The 17,967-nt window shown below is 43.5% G+C and overlaps 1 protein-coding gene across 5 annotated transcripts in view; it reads left to right on the plus strand.

The window, feature by feature from the left end:
• LOC109891189 (sodium channel protein type 8 subunit alpha) overlaps positions 1-17,967 on the plus strand; it is a 105,752-nt gene that overhangs the window by 36,442 nt on the left and 51,343 nt on the right. For all 5 annotated transcript variants that reach the window (XM_031825255.1, XM_031825252.1, XM_031825253.1 and 2 more), the window contains exons 6-9: positions 13,897-13,960; positions 14,154-14,295; positions 15,520-15,726; positions 16,359-16,676. In XM_031825255.1, coding sequence (XP_031681115.1) covers positions 13,897-13,960; positions 14,154-14,295; positions 15,520-15,726; positions 16,359-16,676 — 731 coding nt within the window. The remainder of the gene's footprint in view (positions 1-13,896; positions 13,961-14,153; positions 14,296-15,519; positions 15,727-16,358; positions 16,677-17,967) is intronic.

The raw sequence follows: 17,967 nt of genomic DNA on the forward strand, positions 1-17,967 counted from the left end.
AGAGTTACACATGGAGTAAAACAAACATACAGTCAATAATACAGTATAAACAAGTCTATATACGATGTGAGCAAATGAGGTGAGAAGGGAGGTAAAGGCAAAAAAAAAGGCCATGGTGGCAAAGTAAATACAATATAGCAAGTAAAACACTGGAATGGTAGATTTGCAATGGAAGAATGTGCAAAGTAGAAATAAAAATAATGGGGTGCAATGGAGCAAAATAAATTAATAAATTAAATACAGTTGGGAAAGAGGTAGTTGTTTGGGCTAAATTATAGGTGGGCTATGTACAGGTGCAGTAATCTGTGAGCTGCTCTGACAGTTGGTGCTTAAAGCTAGTGAGGGAGATAAGTGTTTCCAGTTTCAGAGATTTTTGTAGTTTGTTCCAGTCATTGGCAGCAGAGAACTGGAAGGAGAGGCGGCCAAAGAAAGAATTGGTTTTGGGGGTGACTAGAGAGATATACCTGCTGGAGCGTGTGCTACAGGTGGGAGATGCTATGGTGACCAGCGAGCTGAGATAAGGGGGGACTTTACCTAGCAGGGTCTTGTAGATGACATTGGGTTTGGTGATGAGTATGAAGCGAGGGCCAGCCAACGAGAGCGTACAGGTCGCAATGGTGGGTAGTATATGGGGCTTTGGTGACAAAACGGATTGCACTGTGATAGACTGCATCCAATTTGTTGAGTAGGGTATTGGAGGCTATTTTGTAAATGACATCGCCAAAGTCGAGGATTGGTAGGATGGTCAGTTTTACAAGGGTATGTTTGGCAGCATGAGTGAAGGATGCTTTGTTGCGAAATAGGAAGCCAATTCTAGATTTAACTTTGGATTGGAGATGTTTGATATGGGTCTGGAAGGAGAGTTTACAGTCTAACCAGACACCTAAGTATTTGTAGTTGTCCACGTATTCTAAGTCCGAGCCGTCCAGAGTAGTGATGTTGGACAGGCGGGTAGGTGCAGGTAGCGATCGGTTGAAGAGCATGCATTTAGTTTTACTTGTATTTAAGAGCAATTGGAGGCCACGGAAGGAGAGTTGTATGGCATTGAAGCTTGCCTGGAGGGTTGTTAACACAGTGTCCAAAGAAGGGCCAGAGGTATACAGAATGGTGTCGTCTGCGTAGAGGTGGATCAGAGACTCACCAGCAGCAAGAGCGACCTCATTGATGTATACAGAGAAGAGAGTCTGTCCAAGAATTGAACCCTGTGGCACCCCCATAGAGACTGCCAGAGGTCCGGAGAGCAGACCCTCCGATTTGACACACTGAACTCTATCAGAGAAGTAGTTGGTGAACCAGGCGAGGCAATCATTTGAGAAACCAAGGCTGTCGAGTCTGCCAATGAGGATGTGGTGATTGACAGAGTCGAAAGCCTTGTCCAGATCAATGAATACAGCTGCACAGTAATGTTTCTTATCGATGGCGGTTAAGATATCGTTTAGGACCTTGAGCGTGGCTGAGGTGCACCCATGACCAGCTCTGAAACCAGATTGCATAGCAGAGAAGGTATGGTGAGATTCGAAATGGTCGGTAATCTGTTTGTTGACTTGGCTTTCGAAGACCTTAGAAAGGCATGGTAGGATAGATATAGGTCTGTAGCAGTTTGGGTCAAGAGTGTCCCCCCCTTTGAAGAGGGGGATGACCGCAGCTGCTTTCCAATCTTTGGGAATCTCAGACGACACGAAAGAGAGGTTGAACAGGCTAGTAATAGGGGTGGCAACAATTTCGGCAGATAATTTTAGAAAGAAAGGGTCCAGATTGTCTAGCCCGGCTGATTTGTAGGGGTCCAGATTTTGCAGCTCTTTCAGAACATCAGCTAAATAGATTTGGGAGAAGGAGAAATGGGGAAGGCTTGGGCGAGTTGCTGTTGGGGGTGCAGTACTGTTGACCGGGGTAGGAGTAGCCAGGTGGAAAGCATGGCCAGCCGTAGAAAAATGCTTATTGAAATTCTCAATTATAGTGGATTTATCAGTGGTGACAGTGTTTCCTATCTTCAGTGCAGTGGGCAGCTGGGAGGAGGTGTTCTTATTCTCAATGGACTTTACAGTGTCCCAGAACTTTTTTGAGTTAGTGTTGCAGGAAGCAAATTTCTGCTTGAAAAAGCTAGCCTTGGCTTTTCTAACTGCCTGTGTATAATGGTTTCTAGCTTCCCTGAACAGCTGCATATCACGGGGGCTGTTCGATGCTAATGCAGAACGCCATAGGATGTTTGTGTGTTGGTTAAGGGCAGTCAGGTCTGGGGAGAACCAAGGGCTATATCTGTTCCTGGTTCTACATTTCTTGAATGGGGCATGCTTATTTAAGATGGTTAGGAAGGCATTTTTAAAGAATATCCAGGCATCCTCTACTAACGGGATGAGATCAATATCCTTCCAGGATACCCCGGCCAGGTCGATTAGAAAGGCCTGCTCGCTGAAGTGTTTCAGGGAGCGTTTTACAGTGATGAGTGGAGGTCGTTTGACCGCTGACCCATTACGGATGCAGGCAATGAGGCAGTGATCGCTGAGATCTTGGTTGAAGACAGCAGAGGTGTATTTAGAGGGCAAGTTGTGATATCTATGAGGGTGCCCGTGTTTAAGGCTTTGGGGAGGTACCTGGTAGGTTCATTGATAATTTGTGTGAGATTGTATGTATGTAGCCCACATGTAGCCTACAGGATACTTCTGAAGTGGCCTAATCAGAATTAAACATTGTGACTGGTTGTGTTTATGCCAGACATAAACTGTAATACATTTTAAACGTTAAATTACAAATGCTATATTGAAGCGTTATGGTTATAGGTCCGTTGGGAACACCTGCTTGAATCATAGGAGGCAGAGCGCATGTTACATTTTCCTGAATAATTGGGCTTGCCGGGAGCATGGGGCCACAATATTATAGGACGATTTGGGAGAATTAAGATCCGCAAGACAGAGAATCTCTGTATCATAAGTTTTTTTTTAAATACAGCCGGACTAGCCTGCTACTGTGCCTTTCTAGACCTTATAGTTAAATAAAACTTAAATAAACTGTCGAGAAACAGTGAACCACAACTGATCAAAACGGAAACAAGATTCTCTGGTCTGATCAAGACGTAGAGTCAACATTTGGGATTTTTTTGTTCAGGATTTTTTTTTGTGCCATGGGACAAAGAGAACATTGTGCAGTTTTATAGCTAATCCATACTATTTTACACATTTTGCCATGAGGCTGAGAGAAAATGTTGCTGTTTTAGAGCTCATTTTATGCTTTTCTACACATTTTGTATTTTTACCATGGTGCTGTGAGGTACCCTAGGCAGAGAGGTCCTGCCTGTACATTTTGTATTTTTACCATGGTGCTGTGAGGTACCCTAGGCAGAGAGGTCCTGCCTGTACATTTTGTATTTTTACCATGGTGCTGTGAGGTACCCTAGGCAGAGAGGTCCTGCCTGTACATTTTGTATTTTTACCATGGTGCTGTGAGGTACCCTAGGCAGAGAGGTCCTGCCTGTACATTTTGTAAATATTTGTTATGTTTTTTGTTTGAATCTTTTTCTTTTTGGTCGAGAACAGCTAAATTAGTATAGATTAAGTCTGTTTGTTTCCTGCCCGTAAATTTTATGGCAAATCAGCTCTTTCAACATAACTAGCTAACAATGAACCACCAGAACCACCCCAGTACATTTCAAACTGTCCCTAAATCACAATCAGTATAAGAAATTTAGTTTGCTATGTAGAAGATTTACATCAATATAATTAAATCTGATTTTATTTGTTGCGTACACATATTTTGCAGATGTTATTGCAGGTGCAGTGAAACTCTTGTTTCTAGCTCCAACAGTGCAGTAATACCTAACAATACACATAAATCCAACAAATTAAAATAAAGGAATTAAGAAATATCAGATCAAGCAAAGTCAGAGTCTGGAATATAAATATGTATACACTATATTACCAAAAGTATGTGGACATGTGCTTGTCGAACAACTCATTAAAAGTCATGGGCATTAATATGGAGTTGGTCCCCCTTTGCCGCTATAACAGCCTCCACCTTTCTGGGAAGGTTGTCCACTATATGTTTGAACGTTTCTGCGGGGATTTGCTTTTATTCTGCATTAGTGAGGTCAGGCACTGATGTTTGGGTGATTAGGTCTGGCTCGCAGTCGAGGTTCCTATTCATCCCAAAGGTGTTTGATGGGGTTGAGGTCAGGGCTCTGTGCAGGCAAGTCAAGTTCTTCCACACCGATCTCAACAAACCATGTCTCTATGGACCTTGCTTTGTGCATGGGGCCATTGTCATGCTGAAATAGGAAAGGGCCTTCCCCAAACTGTTGCCACAAGGTTGGAAGCACAGAATCGTCCAGACTGTCATTGTATGTTGTAGCGTTAAGATTGACCTTCACTGGAACTAAGAAGCCTAGCCTGAACCATAAAAAACAACCCCAGACCATTATTCCTCCTCCACCAAACTTTACAGTTGTCATTATGCATTGGGGCAGGAAGCATTCTTCTGGCATCTGTATAATCCAGATTTATCCGTTGGACTGCCAGATGGTGAAGTGTGATTCAAATCAAATAAATCAAATCAAATTTGATTTGTCACATACACATGGTTAGCAGATGTTAATGCGAGCGTAGCGAAATGCTTGTGCTTCTAGTTCCGACAATGCAGTAATAACCAGCAAGTAATCTAACTAACAATTCCAAAACTACTGTCTTATACACACAAGTGTAAGGGGATAAAGAATATGTACATAAAGATATATGAATGAGTGATGGTACAGAGATACATAGGCAAGATACAGTAGATGGTATCGAGTACAGTATATACATATGAGATGAGTATGTAAACAAAGTGGCATAGTTAAAGTGGCTAGTGATACATGTATTACATAAAGATGCAGTAGATGATATAGAGTACAGTATATACGTATACATATGAGATGAATAATGTAGGGTATGTAAACATTATATTAGGTAGCATTGTTTAAAGTGTCTAGTGATATATTTTACATAATTTCCCATCAATTCCCATTATTAAAGTGGCTGGAGTTGAGTCAGTGTGTTGGCAGCAGCCACTCAATGTTAGTGGTGGTTGTTTAACAGTCTGATGGCCTTGAGATAGAAGCTGTTTTTCAGTCTCTCGGTCCCAGCTTTGATGCACCTGTATTGACCTCGCCTTCTGGATGATAGCGGGGTGAACAGGCAGTGGCTCGGGTGGTTGTTGTCCTTGATGATCTTTATGGCCTTCCTGTAACATTGGGTGGTGTAGGTGTCCTGGAGGGCAGGTAGTTTGCCCCCGGTGACCTCACTACCCTCTGGAGAGCCTTACGGTTGTGGGCGGAGCAGTTGCCGTACCAGGCGGTGATACAGCCTGCCAGGATGCTCTCGATTGTGCATCTGTAGAAGTTTGTGAGTGCTTTTGGTGACAAGCCAAATTTCTTCAGCCTCCTGAGGTTGAAGAGGCGCTGCTGCGCCTTCTTCACGATGCTGTCCGTGTGGGTGGACCAATTCAGTATGCCGAGGAACTTAAAACTTGCTACCCTCTCCACTACTGTTCCATCGATGTGGATAGGGGGGTGTTCCCTCTGCTGTTTCCTGAAGTCCACAATCATCTCCTTAGTTTTGCTGACGTTGAGTGTGAGGTTATTTTCCTGACACCACACTCCGAGGGCCCTCACCTCCTCCCTGTAGGCCGTCTCGTCGTTGTTGGTAATCAAGCCTACCACTGTTGTGTCGTCCGCAAACTTGTGGATTGAGTTGGAGGGGGCTCAGAACGCACCCTTGTGGGGCTCAGTGTTGAGGATCAGCGGGGTGGAGATGTTGTTGCCTACCCTCACCACCTGGGGGCGGCCCGTCAGGAAGTCCAGTACCCAGTTGCACAGGGCGGGGTCGAGACCCAGGGTCTCGAGTTTGATGACGAGCTTGGAGGGTACTATGGTATTCCTCTTGTCCAGGTGGGTTAGGGCAGTGTGGTTGAGATTGCATCGTCTGTGGACCTATTTGGGCAGTAAGCAAATTGGAGTGGGTCTAGGGTGTCAGGTAGGGTGGAGGTGATATGGTCCTTGACTAGTCTCTCAAAGCACCTCATGATGCCAGAAGTGAGTGCTACGGGGCGGTAGTCGTTTAGCTCAGTTACCTTAGCTTTCTTGGGAACAGGAACAATGGTGGCCCTCTTGAAACATGTGGGAACAGCAGACTGGGATAGGGATTGATTGAATATGTCCGTAAACACACCAGCCAGCTGGTCTGCGCATGCTCTGAGGGCGCGGCTGGGGATGCCGTCTGGGCCTGCAGCCCTGCGAGGGTTAACACGTTTAAATGTTTTACTCACCTCGGCTGCAGTGAAGGAGAGGCCGCATGTTTTGGTTGCAGGCCGTGTCAGTGGCACTGTATTGTCCTCAAAGCGGGCAAAAAAGGGTCCGTGACGGGGCTGGTTTACTTTTTGTAATCCGTGATTGACTGTAGACCCTGCCACATACCTCTTGTGTCTGAGCTGTTGAATTGAGATTCTACTTTGTCTCTATACTGACGCTTAGCTTGTTTGATTGCCTTGCGGAGGGAATAGCTACACTGTTTGTATTCGGTCATATTTCCGGTCACCTTGCCCTGATTAAAAGCAGGGGTTCACGCTTTCAGTTTCACACGAATGCTGCCATCAATCGACGGTTTCTGGTTTGGGAATGTTTTAATCGTTGCTATGGGAACGACATCTTCAATGCACGTTCTAATGAACTCGCACACCGAATCAGCGTATTCGTCAATGTTGTTGTCTGACGCAATACGAAACATATCCCAGTCCACGTGATGGAAGCAGTCTTGGAGTGTGGAATCAGATTGGTCGGACCAGCGTTGAACAGACCTTAGCGTGGGAGCTTATTGTTTTAGTTTCTGTCTGTAGGCAGGGATCAACAAAATGGAGTCGTGGTCAGCTTTTCCGAAAGGAGGGCGGGGCAGGGCCTTATATGCGTCGCGGAAGTTAGAATAGCAGTGATCCAAGGTTTTGCCAGCCCTGGTTGCGCAATCGATATGCTGATACAATTTAGGGAGTCTTGTTTTCAGATTAGCCTTGTTAAAATCCCCAGCTACAATGAATGCAGCCTCAGGATGTATGGATTCCAGTTTGCAAAGAGTCAAATAAAGTTCGTTCAGAGCCATCGATGTGTCTGCTTGGGGGGGAATATATACGGCTGTGATTATAATCGAAGAGAATTCCCTTGGTAGATAATGCGGTCGACATTTGATTGTGAGGAATTCTAAATCAGGTGAACAGAAGGACTTGAGTTCCTGTATGCTTTTGTGACCACACCATTCCAGTGAACGCGTTTCCACTGGTCCAGAGTCCAATGGCAATGGCAAGCTTGCTTTACACCACTCCAGCCGACGCTTGGCATTGCATATTGTGATCTTAGGCTTGTGTGCGGCTGCTCAGCCATGAAAACCATTTCATGAAGATCCCGACGAACAGTTATTGTGCTGACATTGCTTCCAGAGGCAGATTGGACCTCTGTAGTGAGTGTTGCAACCGAGGACAGACAATTTTTAAGCATTAGGAGCTTCAGCACTCTGCGATCCCGTTCTGTGAGCTTGAGTTGTCTACTACTTCACGGCTGTGCCGTTGTTGCTCCTAGACATTTCCATTTTACAATAACGGCACTTGCAGTTGACCGGGGCAGCTCTAGCAGGGCAGAAATTTGATGAACTGACTTGTTGGAAAGGTGGCATCCCATGTTGAAAGTCACTGAGCGCTTCAATAAGGCCATTTTACTGCCAATGTTTGTCTATGGAGATTGCATGGCTGTGCCCGATTTTATACACCTGTCAGCAATGGGTGTGGCTGAAATAGCTGTATCCACTAATTTGAAAAGCTGAATCCACATACTTTTGTGTATGTATATATGATGATGTGTATGGACAGTATATGAGTTGAAAAAGTGTGTACAGCAGTAGTTATGTAGGATGACCTTTGTATGCATATAGTATTTAAGTGACCAGTGTTCAATGACTATGTACAGTTCCTTCGGAAAGTTTTCAAACCCCTTGACTTATTCCACATTTTGTTGAGTTACAGCCTTATTCTAAAATTGATTTTTTTTAAATTAAAAAATCTACATGCAACACACCATAATGACAAAGCGAAAACAGGTTTAGAAATATTTAGCACATTTATTACAAATAAAAAACATGAATACCTTATTTACGTATGTATTCAGACCCTTTGCAATGACACTCAAAATGTATGGTAGAGTGGCCAGACGGAAGCCATTCCTCAGTAAAAGGCACATGAGAGCCGGCTTGGAGTTTGCCAAAACCACTTAAAGACTCTCAGACCACTAGAAACAAGACTCTCTGGTCTGATGAAACCAAGATTGAACTCTTTGGCCTGAATGCCAAGCTTCACGTCTGGAGGAAACCTGACACCATCCCTACAGTGAAGTTTGGTGATGGCAGAATGACGCTGTGGGGATGTTTTTCAGTGGCAGGGACTGGGATACTAGTCAGGATCGAGGCAAAGATGAGCAGAGCAAAGTACAGAGAGATCCTTGATGAAAATCTGCTCCAGAGTTCTCAGAACATCAGACTTGGGCGACGGTTCACCTTCCAACAGGACAATGACCCTAAGCACGCAGCCAAGACAACGCAGGAGTTGCTTCGGGACAAGTCTCCGAATGTCCTTGATTGGCCCAGCCAGAGCCCGGACTTAAACCTGATTGAACATCTCTGGAGAGACCTGAAAATAACTGTGCAGTAACTCACCCCATCCAACCTGACAGAGCTTGAGAGGATCTGCAAAGAGGAATGGGAGAAATCCCCAAAAACATGTGTGCCAAGCTTGTAGCGTCATACCCAAGAAGACTGTAATCGCTGCCAAAGGTGCTTCAACAAAGTACTGAGTAAAGAGTCTGAATACTTACACTACCGTTCAAACGTTTGGGGTCACTTCTTTAATCATCACAACAGTTTTCAGCTGTGCTAGCATAATTGCAAAAGGGTTTTCTAATGATCAATTAGCCTTTTTAAAATTATAAACTTGGATTAGCTAACACAACGTGCCATTGGAACACAGGAGGGATGGTTGCTGATAATGGGCCTCTGTACGCCAATGTAGATTTTCCATAAAAACAATCAGCCGTTTTCAGCTACAGTAGTTATTCACAACATTTACAATGTCTACACTATATTTCTGATCAATCTGATTTTATTTTAATGGACAAAAAAATTGCTTTTCTTTCAAAAACAAGGACATTTCTAAGTGACCCCAAACCTTTGAACGGTAGTTCAAATTAAATTAGCAAAAATTTATAAACCTGTTTTTGCTTTGTGATTATGGGCTATTGTGTGTAGATTGATCAGGATAATTATTTTATTCTTTAATCAATTTTAGAGTAAGGCTGTAACCTAACAAAGTGGGAAAAGTCAAGGGGTCTGAATAGGCACTGTACATAGGGCAGCAGTTTCTAAGGTGCGTGGTAGAGCACCGGGTGGTAGCCGGCTAGTAACAGTGTGCCACCTGTGATGCGTTGGGCTGACCGCACCGCCCTCTGGAGATCCCTGCAGTTGCAAACGGTGCAATTGCCTTACCAGGCAGTGATACCGCTCGACAAGATGCTCTCAATGGTGTATCTGTAGAAGTGTGATGGTCTTAGGGGCCAAGCCAAATTTTTTCTGCCTCCTGTTGCGTCTTCTTCTTCACACTGTCTGTGTGGATGGACCACTTTGGGTTGTCAGTGACGTGCAGGCCGAGGAACTTGAAGGTTTTCACCCTCTCCACTGCTTCCCCGTCGATGTGGATAGGGGCGTGCTCCCTCTGCTCTCTCCTGAAGTCCACGATCCACTCCTTCATTTTGGTGACGTTGAGGGACAGGTTATTTTCCTGGCATCACTCCTCCAGAGCTCTCACCTCATCCCTGTAGGCTCTCGCCATTGTTAGTATCAGGCCTACCACTGTTGTGTTATCCGCAAACTTGATGATTGAGTGGGAGACTTGCATGGCCACGCAGTCATGGGTGAACAGAGTACAGGAGAGGGCTGAACACGCACCCTTGTGGTGCCCCCATGTTGAGGATCAGCATAGCAGAGGTGTTGTTGCCACCTGGGGTCGGTCCGTCAGGATGTCCAGGACCCAGTTGCACATGGCGAGGTTCAGACCCAGGGACCCAAGCTTAGTGATGAACTTGGAAGGCACTATGATCAGCTGATAGCCCACCCTCTTTTCTCAATGTCAATCATGTCTTTAGGAGGCACTGTAACTAGCTTGATTACAATTTGTGATGATGAGTGAGTGTGTTTTTCCAGAAATAAATAGGCCTATGCTAAACAATGTACAAATAAACCGCTAAAGGCATTTGGAGCTTATGAATTTCAAGATATGAATTATGAATCAAACTTTATACATTTTCCATTTTGAGCACCTGCCCCCTGAAAGGTCTGTGCATGGCCCTGCAACCTCCGCAATTCAAGTTTTTGACACAGAGGAGGATGCCAGTAACTTTATGATGAAACTTTATCAATGTACCAGCGTCAGTAATTGATCATACTTTTGTCATGCTACTTTGATCTGGTTTGATCCAAATATCATCCAATTTGATAAACATTATTATGACTATTATGATTATTATTATGGCACCTTTAACACTGTTTATTCAACACTGGAGAATATGCTGTGTAGGCCATCTCGATTTCACATTTACAAGTCTCCTAACTTTAGCTGTGTGGCACTAGCAGAGGCTCCAAAGTATAATATCCAGCACCTACTGTATCTAAACTATATAGAAACTAATTTCACACATATAATAGTATTAGCCTAAATACAATATTCAATTGACAGTCTGATGGGTGACAATATTATTAATTGTGAACGAAGAGATTGATGAACAGCGCAGCATTTTTAGGCTAGTTGACACAGAGGCACGAGAACAAAAGCTTCTTCCTAACAAAAAGCTACTTTTTCAAATCCTCCTACAGTCACATTAAAGACAGCACGGCTTGACAAGTCTGATTTGCAGGGAATTGATAAACCATGGCGCTATCCTGGGGTGCTGAATCTCCGCTTTTGCTCCTATAGCTTATCTGTTAATTTAGTGCAGCATCCGATATGCCACAATAAGCGGGTTATCATCAAGTAAAACAGCCACAAACTTTCCAAATTCTCCTGATAGCCAGGTGCAAAGGGGAGAGAAAAGGAATTAGCAAACTGTCTGACATCGTTCAGTCAAAGGTAGGGTAAAAAAAATGTAATTCGCGTAATTCGCATTGTAATAACCTCATAATATTTTACCAGTCGACCAATTGATGTAGTCTGTTAAAAAACAGACTACATCAACAAAGTAATGTGGTGACTTTGGGAGAACTCAATTAATTATATTGCAGCAAATACAACAAGAAACCGTTCGATTCCTGTGTACTGTGCATTCGGAAAGTTACATCCTTACTAAAAAATGTATGACATTTGTTTTATCCTTAATCTACACACAATACCCCATAATGACAAAGGTTTTTCAAAATTTTAGCAAATTTATTGCGAAACAAAATTTAAAAAATACCTTATTTACATAAGTATTCAGACCCTTTGCTGTGAAACTCGAAATTGAGCACAGGTGCATCCTGTTTCCATTTATCGTCCTTGAGACGTTTCTACAACTTGATTGGAGTCCATCTGTGGTAAATTCAATTGATTGGACATGATTTGGAAAGACATACACCTGTCTATATAAGGTCCCTTAGTTGTCAGTGCATGTCAGAACAAAAACTAAGCCATGAGGTCGAAGGAATTGTCTGTAGATCTCCGAGACAGGATTGTGTCGCGGCACAGATATTGAGAAGGGCACCCAAAAATATCTGCAGAATTGAAGGTCCCCAAGAACACTGTGGCCTCCATCATTATTAAATTGAAGAAGTTTAGTCCCACCAAAACTCTTCCTAGAGCTGGTCGCCCTGCCAAACTGAGCAATTGGGGGAGAGGGCCTTGGTCAGGGAGGTGACCAAGAACCTGATGGTCACTCTGACAGAGCTCCAGGACAACCATCTTTGCAGCACTCCACCAATCAGGCCTTTATGGTAGTGGCCAGACAGAAGCCACTCCTCAGTAAAAGGCACGACAGCCCGCTTGGAGTTTGCCAAAAGGCACCTAAAGACTCTTGGATCATGATACATAAGATTCTCTGGTCTGATTCTCTGGTCTGGCCTGAATGCCAAGCGGCACGTTCGGAGGAAACCTTGCACCATCCCTACGGTAAAACATGGTTGTGGCAGCATCACGCTGTAGGGATGTTTTTCAGGGACTGGGAGACTAGTCTGGATCGAGGGAAAGATGAACATAGCAGAGTACAGAGAGATCCTTGATGAAAACATGCTCCAGAATTCTCACGACCTCAGACTGGGGTGCAGTTTCACTTTCCAACAGGACAACGACCCTAAGCACACAGCCAAGACAATGCAGGAGTGGCTTCGGGACAAGTCTCTGAATTTCCTGAGTGGCCCAGCCGGAGGTAAGGCTTGATTCCGATCAAACATCTCTGGAAAGACCTGAAAATAGCTGTAATCGTTACCAAAGGTGCTTCAACCAAATACTGAGTAAAGGGTTATAATACAATTTAATCCATTTTAGAAAAAGGCAACAACAAAAAAAGACAACCTGGAAAAAATCAAAGGGTCTGAATACTTTCCAAATGCACTATATATTTATCAGTTTACATTGGTAGCCTATAAGAACAGTTTATTTGCTGGTAGGTTATTTATATGCTTTTAAATATAATTTCAGTTTTGAACAGGAATACCCGGGATAACCGGGAGGGGTTTGCAATTTTCTCGGGAAGGAACATGTGTACACTAGCTAGGTTTCCATCCAATTGGCATCAGATTTTAATGCAAATTTTAATGTATGTTCTAAAATCTGCATAAATACAATATGCACATTTTCCCACCAGAGATAGGTTTCACGCAATATGACTTGTTGTGGATAAAAGGTAGTGCGTGATGACATAGTGCACATAAAAATAACTTTTGCTGTTAAATTCCCAAGTACCGAATACAAAGTTAAATGGGTTTTGATCGCATTTTCAACACTACTGATTGCTTTCTCACAAAAAAAGAGTGTTTATTTAGCGAGTGTGCCCACTCTGTTTTGGCACATGCTCTTTAGCCAACAGCCCACAGACACAGTATTATTTTTAATTGTTAAACGGCAGCCAAGCATCAATGACCATGTCACCAGAATAAGACTCTAGATATTTATTGGAAAGGAGCATCAAGCTCATCACCTTGCACTTTCACCACCCTGTGAAGTTCATCATTTATTTAACCTGTAGCCTAATAAACTGCATGCTTTCCTGACGAGTTGTAGTGGGAGGACCGTGATTCCAAGTCTACTTCGATTTGACTGTTATTATATCAATATTTGTGCATAAAAGCATTTCCACTGACATTTCTCGCATAATTCATTTTACCAACATAAAAAGATCCTACCTTTTTCTAGAATATTTAGTTTCATCTACATTTAGGAACATTTTTCTGTTTCCATCAGGCCTGTTGTGAAGTAGTTTTTTTTAATCCAACGTACTTTACTTGCATAAAAAGGTTGGTTGGAAGCCTGGTTATTTTCTGGAAAATATTCAACCCTAATGTGCAGGAAGTTAAAGTGGCAGGGCAGCATTGGGAAGAGACGGACTGAGGGTTCAGAATTCATTAGGGGTCATTGCAACATGACTAGACGGAAATACATATGTTTGTTTGTAGACATGATTAGATGGAAAGACATTTGTTTGTACATTTCTGGTTAAATAAAATAACATGCAGTAGTACAGTATATCATGAATTATGGTGAGTCCACGGCACATCGGAAACAGACACAATTCCACATAACCATAAGAGTCTGAATCAGGCTAATTGTCTGAGTAAAGATGAAAATGAAGACAAATTGACATGTCCATCACTTTTTCAGCCAACTTCTACATCCTTCCCGGGCAGCTGGATGCTCTGCTGTGTGGAAACAGCTCAGACTCAGGGTGAGTCTCATGCTCTATTACTACAAACAAACTTCCAGTAAGTTGGAATAGCCACCATACAAGAGAACAACTGAGAACATAATACTAACATAACTAGGACGTTCACACAAAACATAAATTGGAAGATTTGCTTGAAAATCATGACTCCCCCTCCTCCCCTCTGTTTGTTCCTTCCTCCCTCCCTTCCTCCCAGGCGGTGCCCTGAGGGCTACACGTGTATGAAGGCCGGGAGAAACCCAAACTACGGCTACACCAGCTTTGATAGCTTCGGCTGGGCCTTCCTCACTCTCTTCCGCCTCATGACCCAAGACTTTTGGGAGAACCTCTACATGTTGGTAAGGCCGAGTTTGTCAGACAGAAAATGTATACTGGAATAACTCCTGCTTGTAATGGCGCAAGCCGTGTAATTCAATGCAGTCGGCTTGGAAGAGCATTGAAACCAAACCGATGGATTGAGACAGCTCTATCTTGTTCTTTTGAGCTGGGGACTGTCAGTTCAGCAGTACTGTCCTTTAATGATTAATTTGGTTATTAAAGTTGGTATTTCTGCCCCGTCTACAACATGCAAAGAAACCACCATCAAACTTACAGTACATGACAGTGAATCAGCAAATAGCCTCTCAGCACTTACGCTCTCTGGGTTTCTTTGCCCTTTGATTTTGACCAGCAGGTTGGTGAAAAACAGGTGTCAGGCGAGTCAAAAAGTAAAATTGTGGGTCGATGACTGATTCCTGTCAATGACTGGTCTGTCTCTTGATGAAAGGCTGCATGGATGTTTATCTCAGAGTTGAATCTGATTTCAGGTCGGTCGTAATCTATGTCACACCTGCAGGCAAATTTACGTTTACAGGGGTGTATCCTAAAATAAATATGTAAAGTGCTCAAAACAAATGAAGTTAGTTGTGCAAGACATTTTGTAGATAAAACAATAAGTAGCATATTGTTTTTAAACGTGTGCACGTTTTTCTCCTCTGACAAAACAAAAGCTGATTCAAAGGGGGTGTGGCAGATTTAAAAACACTTCTGTGGTAGGATATACTGTATTAGTGTCCTTGGTAAAAGGTGGCTATTGAGGAGGGGAGGACACTCTTATAATAGCCTTGTTTTCTCCTAATTTTGTATGCCTATTGATATAGATTATACATGTTCATAATGCATTGCATAGAGACAGGCTTTCATATTCATGATTGTGCGCTTTTATAGCCTACATTTCACAAGTGCAAAAAAAGTGCACACTCACACCCCTGGTATAGACGTGCCAACACCCTCACGGCTCCCATGTCTGGAGCCATTCCCAGAGAAACCCATTGGTTGATGTTAAAGCGCTGCTAACAGTGCCACAGATAGAAACTCCATGCATTGACAGACATGCACACAGAAGTACCTCAACTCTGGAGAAGCATGGGAGAATACAACTCCAATAGAAAAAGCTAAATACTGCCACTCTGAACAGTGAATGAATCAAGATGATCATGTTTATTCATTGTGACCATTGTAACAGTATATGTTGTTTCTCCTTGTTTTCTGTCTTTCTCATGCCTCCTCTCCCTCCCTTCCAGACTCTGCGAGCGGCAGGGAAAACCTACATGATCTTCTTTGTGCTGGTGATTTTCGTTGGATCCTTCTACCTGGTCAATCTGATCCTGGCTGTGGTGGCCATGGCCTATGAGGAGCAGAACCAGGCGACGATAGAGGAGGCTGAGCAGAAAGAGGCCGAGTTCAAAGCCATGCTGGAGCAGATCAAGAACCAGCAGGAGGATGCACAGGTTAGTCCCTCCCCGGTTAGCCTGGGTGGTGAGGCGTCTGTCTGTCTGTCTGTCTGTCTAATTGCTTTGTCTGTCTTTATACGTCTCACTCCCTTCACCTCTCCCTTCTCTTACCTGCTCTGTCTTGCCACCCTTCAGGATGCCCAGGTTAGTCACAGACTGGGTGTGGGTGCTGTCTATCAGTCTGCCTGTCTGTCTTTTGAAATTCTTAGCGATTTCATAATTTTGTTTAATACACAAGCCATAAAATTGTAGCTTATGTTAGTAACTTCAGTTAATGCTACTCGGCTGTACCAAAATCAGGTGTTTCTCATCCTAAAAGGGTGTTTTCCATGTGATAGCGTATTAGTGAGCCTGTTTTTAGGACTTTAATATCCATGACTTAGCAAAACCTGTTTTCTCATGGCTTTGTCTTGTTCCTCTGCAGAAGACATGCTATAGCCTACTGAGTAACTCATGCTTCATGCTAAGATATTGTTTAGCAAATATTCAAATCATCAAAAAGTGATTTGAATCAGAGTAAACAAATCCAATCAGAATCGATAAGAATAATTGGGGTCAGCCCTAGTCCATCTGTCTGACTCCCTTCACTTCTCCCCTCTCTTACCTGTCCCCCACCTCTTCACCCTCAGGCTGCTGCCATGGCGACCTCGGCGGGCACGGTTTCGGTGGGCGACGCGGTAGAAGGGGGAGACGCAACGGAGGGCGGTGGACAATTATCACGCAGCTCCTCCGAGGCGTCCAAGCTCAGCTCCAAGAGCGCGAAGGAACGACGCAACCGCAAGAAGAAGTCACGTCAGAAAGAGGAGGAGAAGAAGGAGAAGGGAGAGAAGGGCGAGAAGGTCGACCACGAGAAGCATGTTAAGTCAGAGTCGGACGACGGCAGCAAAAGGAGCATCTTCCGTTTCCCGGGCAGCCGGCTTGGACGCAAAACGTCCATCATGAACCAGGTAAAATCTAGCACGAGACCATAAAAGATAAACAATTACTTCACATTTTACTGTGTTACAAAGTGAGATTCATATGGATTTAATATTTCTTTTTTGTCAACGATCTACACAAAATACACCATAATGTCAAAAGGGATGAAAAACTTTAAAAAAGATGAAAAATATCAAAAATAAATCACTTGTATATCTTGAGTCAATGTAAAGAAACAAATTGGGCAGCGATTACACCTAAGTGATTTGCACACCTGGATTCTGAAATATTTGCGCATTACACTTTCGAAAATTCTTTAAGTTAGTCATTGATCATTGCTAGACAGCCATTTTCAAGTCTTGCCATGCTTAAGCAGATTTAAGTCAAAACTGTAACTAGGCGACACAGGAGAATTCACTGTCTTCTTGGTAAGTAAATCCAGTATAGATGTGGCTTTCTGTTTTAGGTTATTGTCCTGTTGAAAGGTGAATTTGTCTCCCAGTGTCTGGTGGAAAGTAGACTGAACCAGGTTTTCCTCTAGGATTTTGCCTGTACTTATCGCCATTGTGTTTCTATTTATCACGAAAAACACCCCAGTCATTGCGAATGTCAAGCATACCCACAACATGGAACGTCAGAGGTTCGTTTCCGTATCGGCCAATGTTGTGATGGCATCGCTGCGGTCTAAGGTGGTTTCTGCTTCACCAGGGTCTACGGTGGGCTCTGCTATTCCTGGCATTTATGGGGGGCTAGTTAGAGGAGCCCCTAGTGGGGCTAGGGTTGGACTGAGGGCTCCGGCTCGAAATGGACAACAGCCATCAACCATTATTATGGGAAGCTCATGGTTAGATTGGTGGAAGTCCGAAATACTTGTACACTTCGTTTTCCTGGAGCTAGGGTATTGGAGTTATCAAAAGTCATGCCCACCATCAAGAAACAGATTCCTGCTCTGAAAAAAGTTGTTGCATATTGGGTCTAATGATATTATGCGTGTGAAATCTGCAATGCTAAGAGACAATTTCATACAGCTCAGAGAATGCTCAGAAATTAGCAGAACATATAATTGTCTCTGGCCCAATTCCATCTCCTCGCCGTTGTGGGACTGACGATTTTAGCCGTCTTTGGTCTCCTCCCCAGTGGTTAATGCGTCTGACCGAGGACTTGGGCATGTCCTTCGTTGACGATTTTGACTCCTTCTGGAATAGGCCTGGCCACTTTGTGGAAGACAGTATTCATCTTGGTGAAAATGGCTCCCGGCTGTTGTCATCAAACATTGGAAAGGTTCTTGGTCAACTAAATTGATGTAAGGACAATATTAGC

This window comes from Oncorhynchus kisutch, linkage group LG5 (assembly GCF_002021735.2).
Source record: "Oncorhynchus kisutch isolate 150728-3 linkage group LG5, Okis_V2, whole genome shotgun sequence".
In the NCBI taxonomy this organism is placed as follows: domain Eukaryota; kingdom Metazoa; phylum Chordata; class Actinopteri; order Salmoniformes; family Salmonidae; genus Oncorhynchus; species Oncorhynchus kisutch.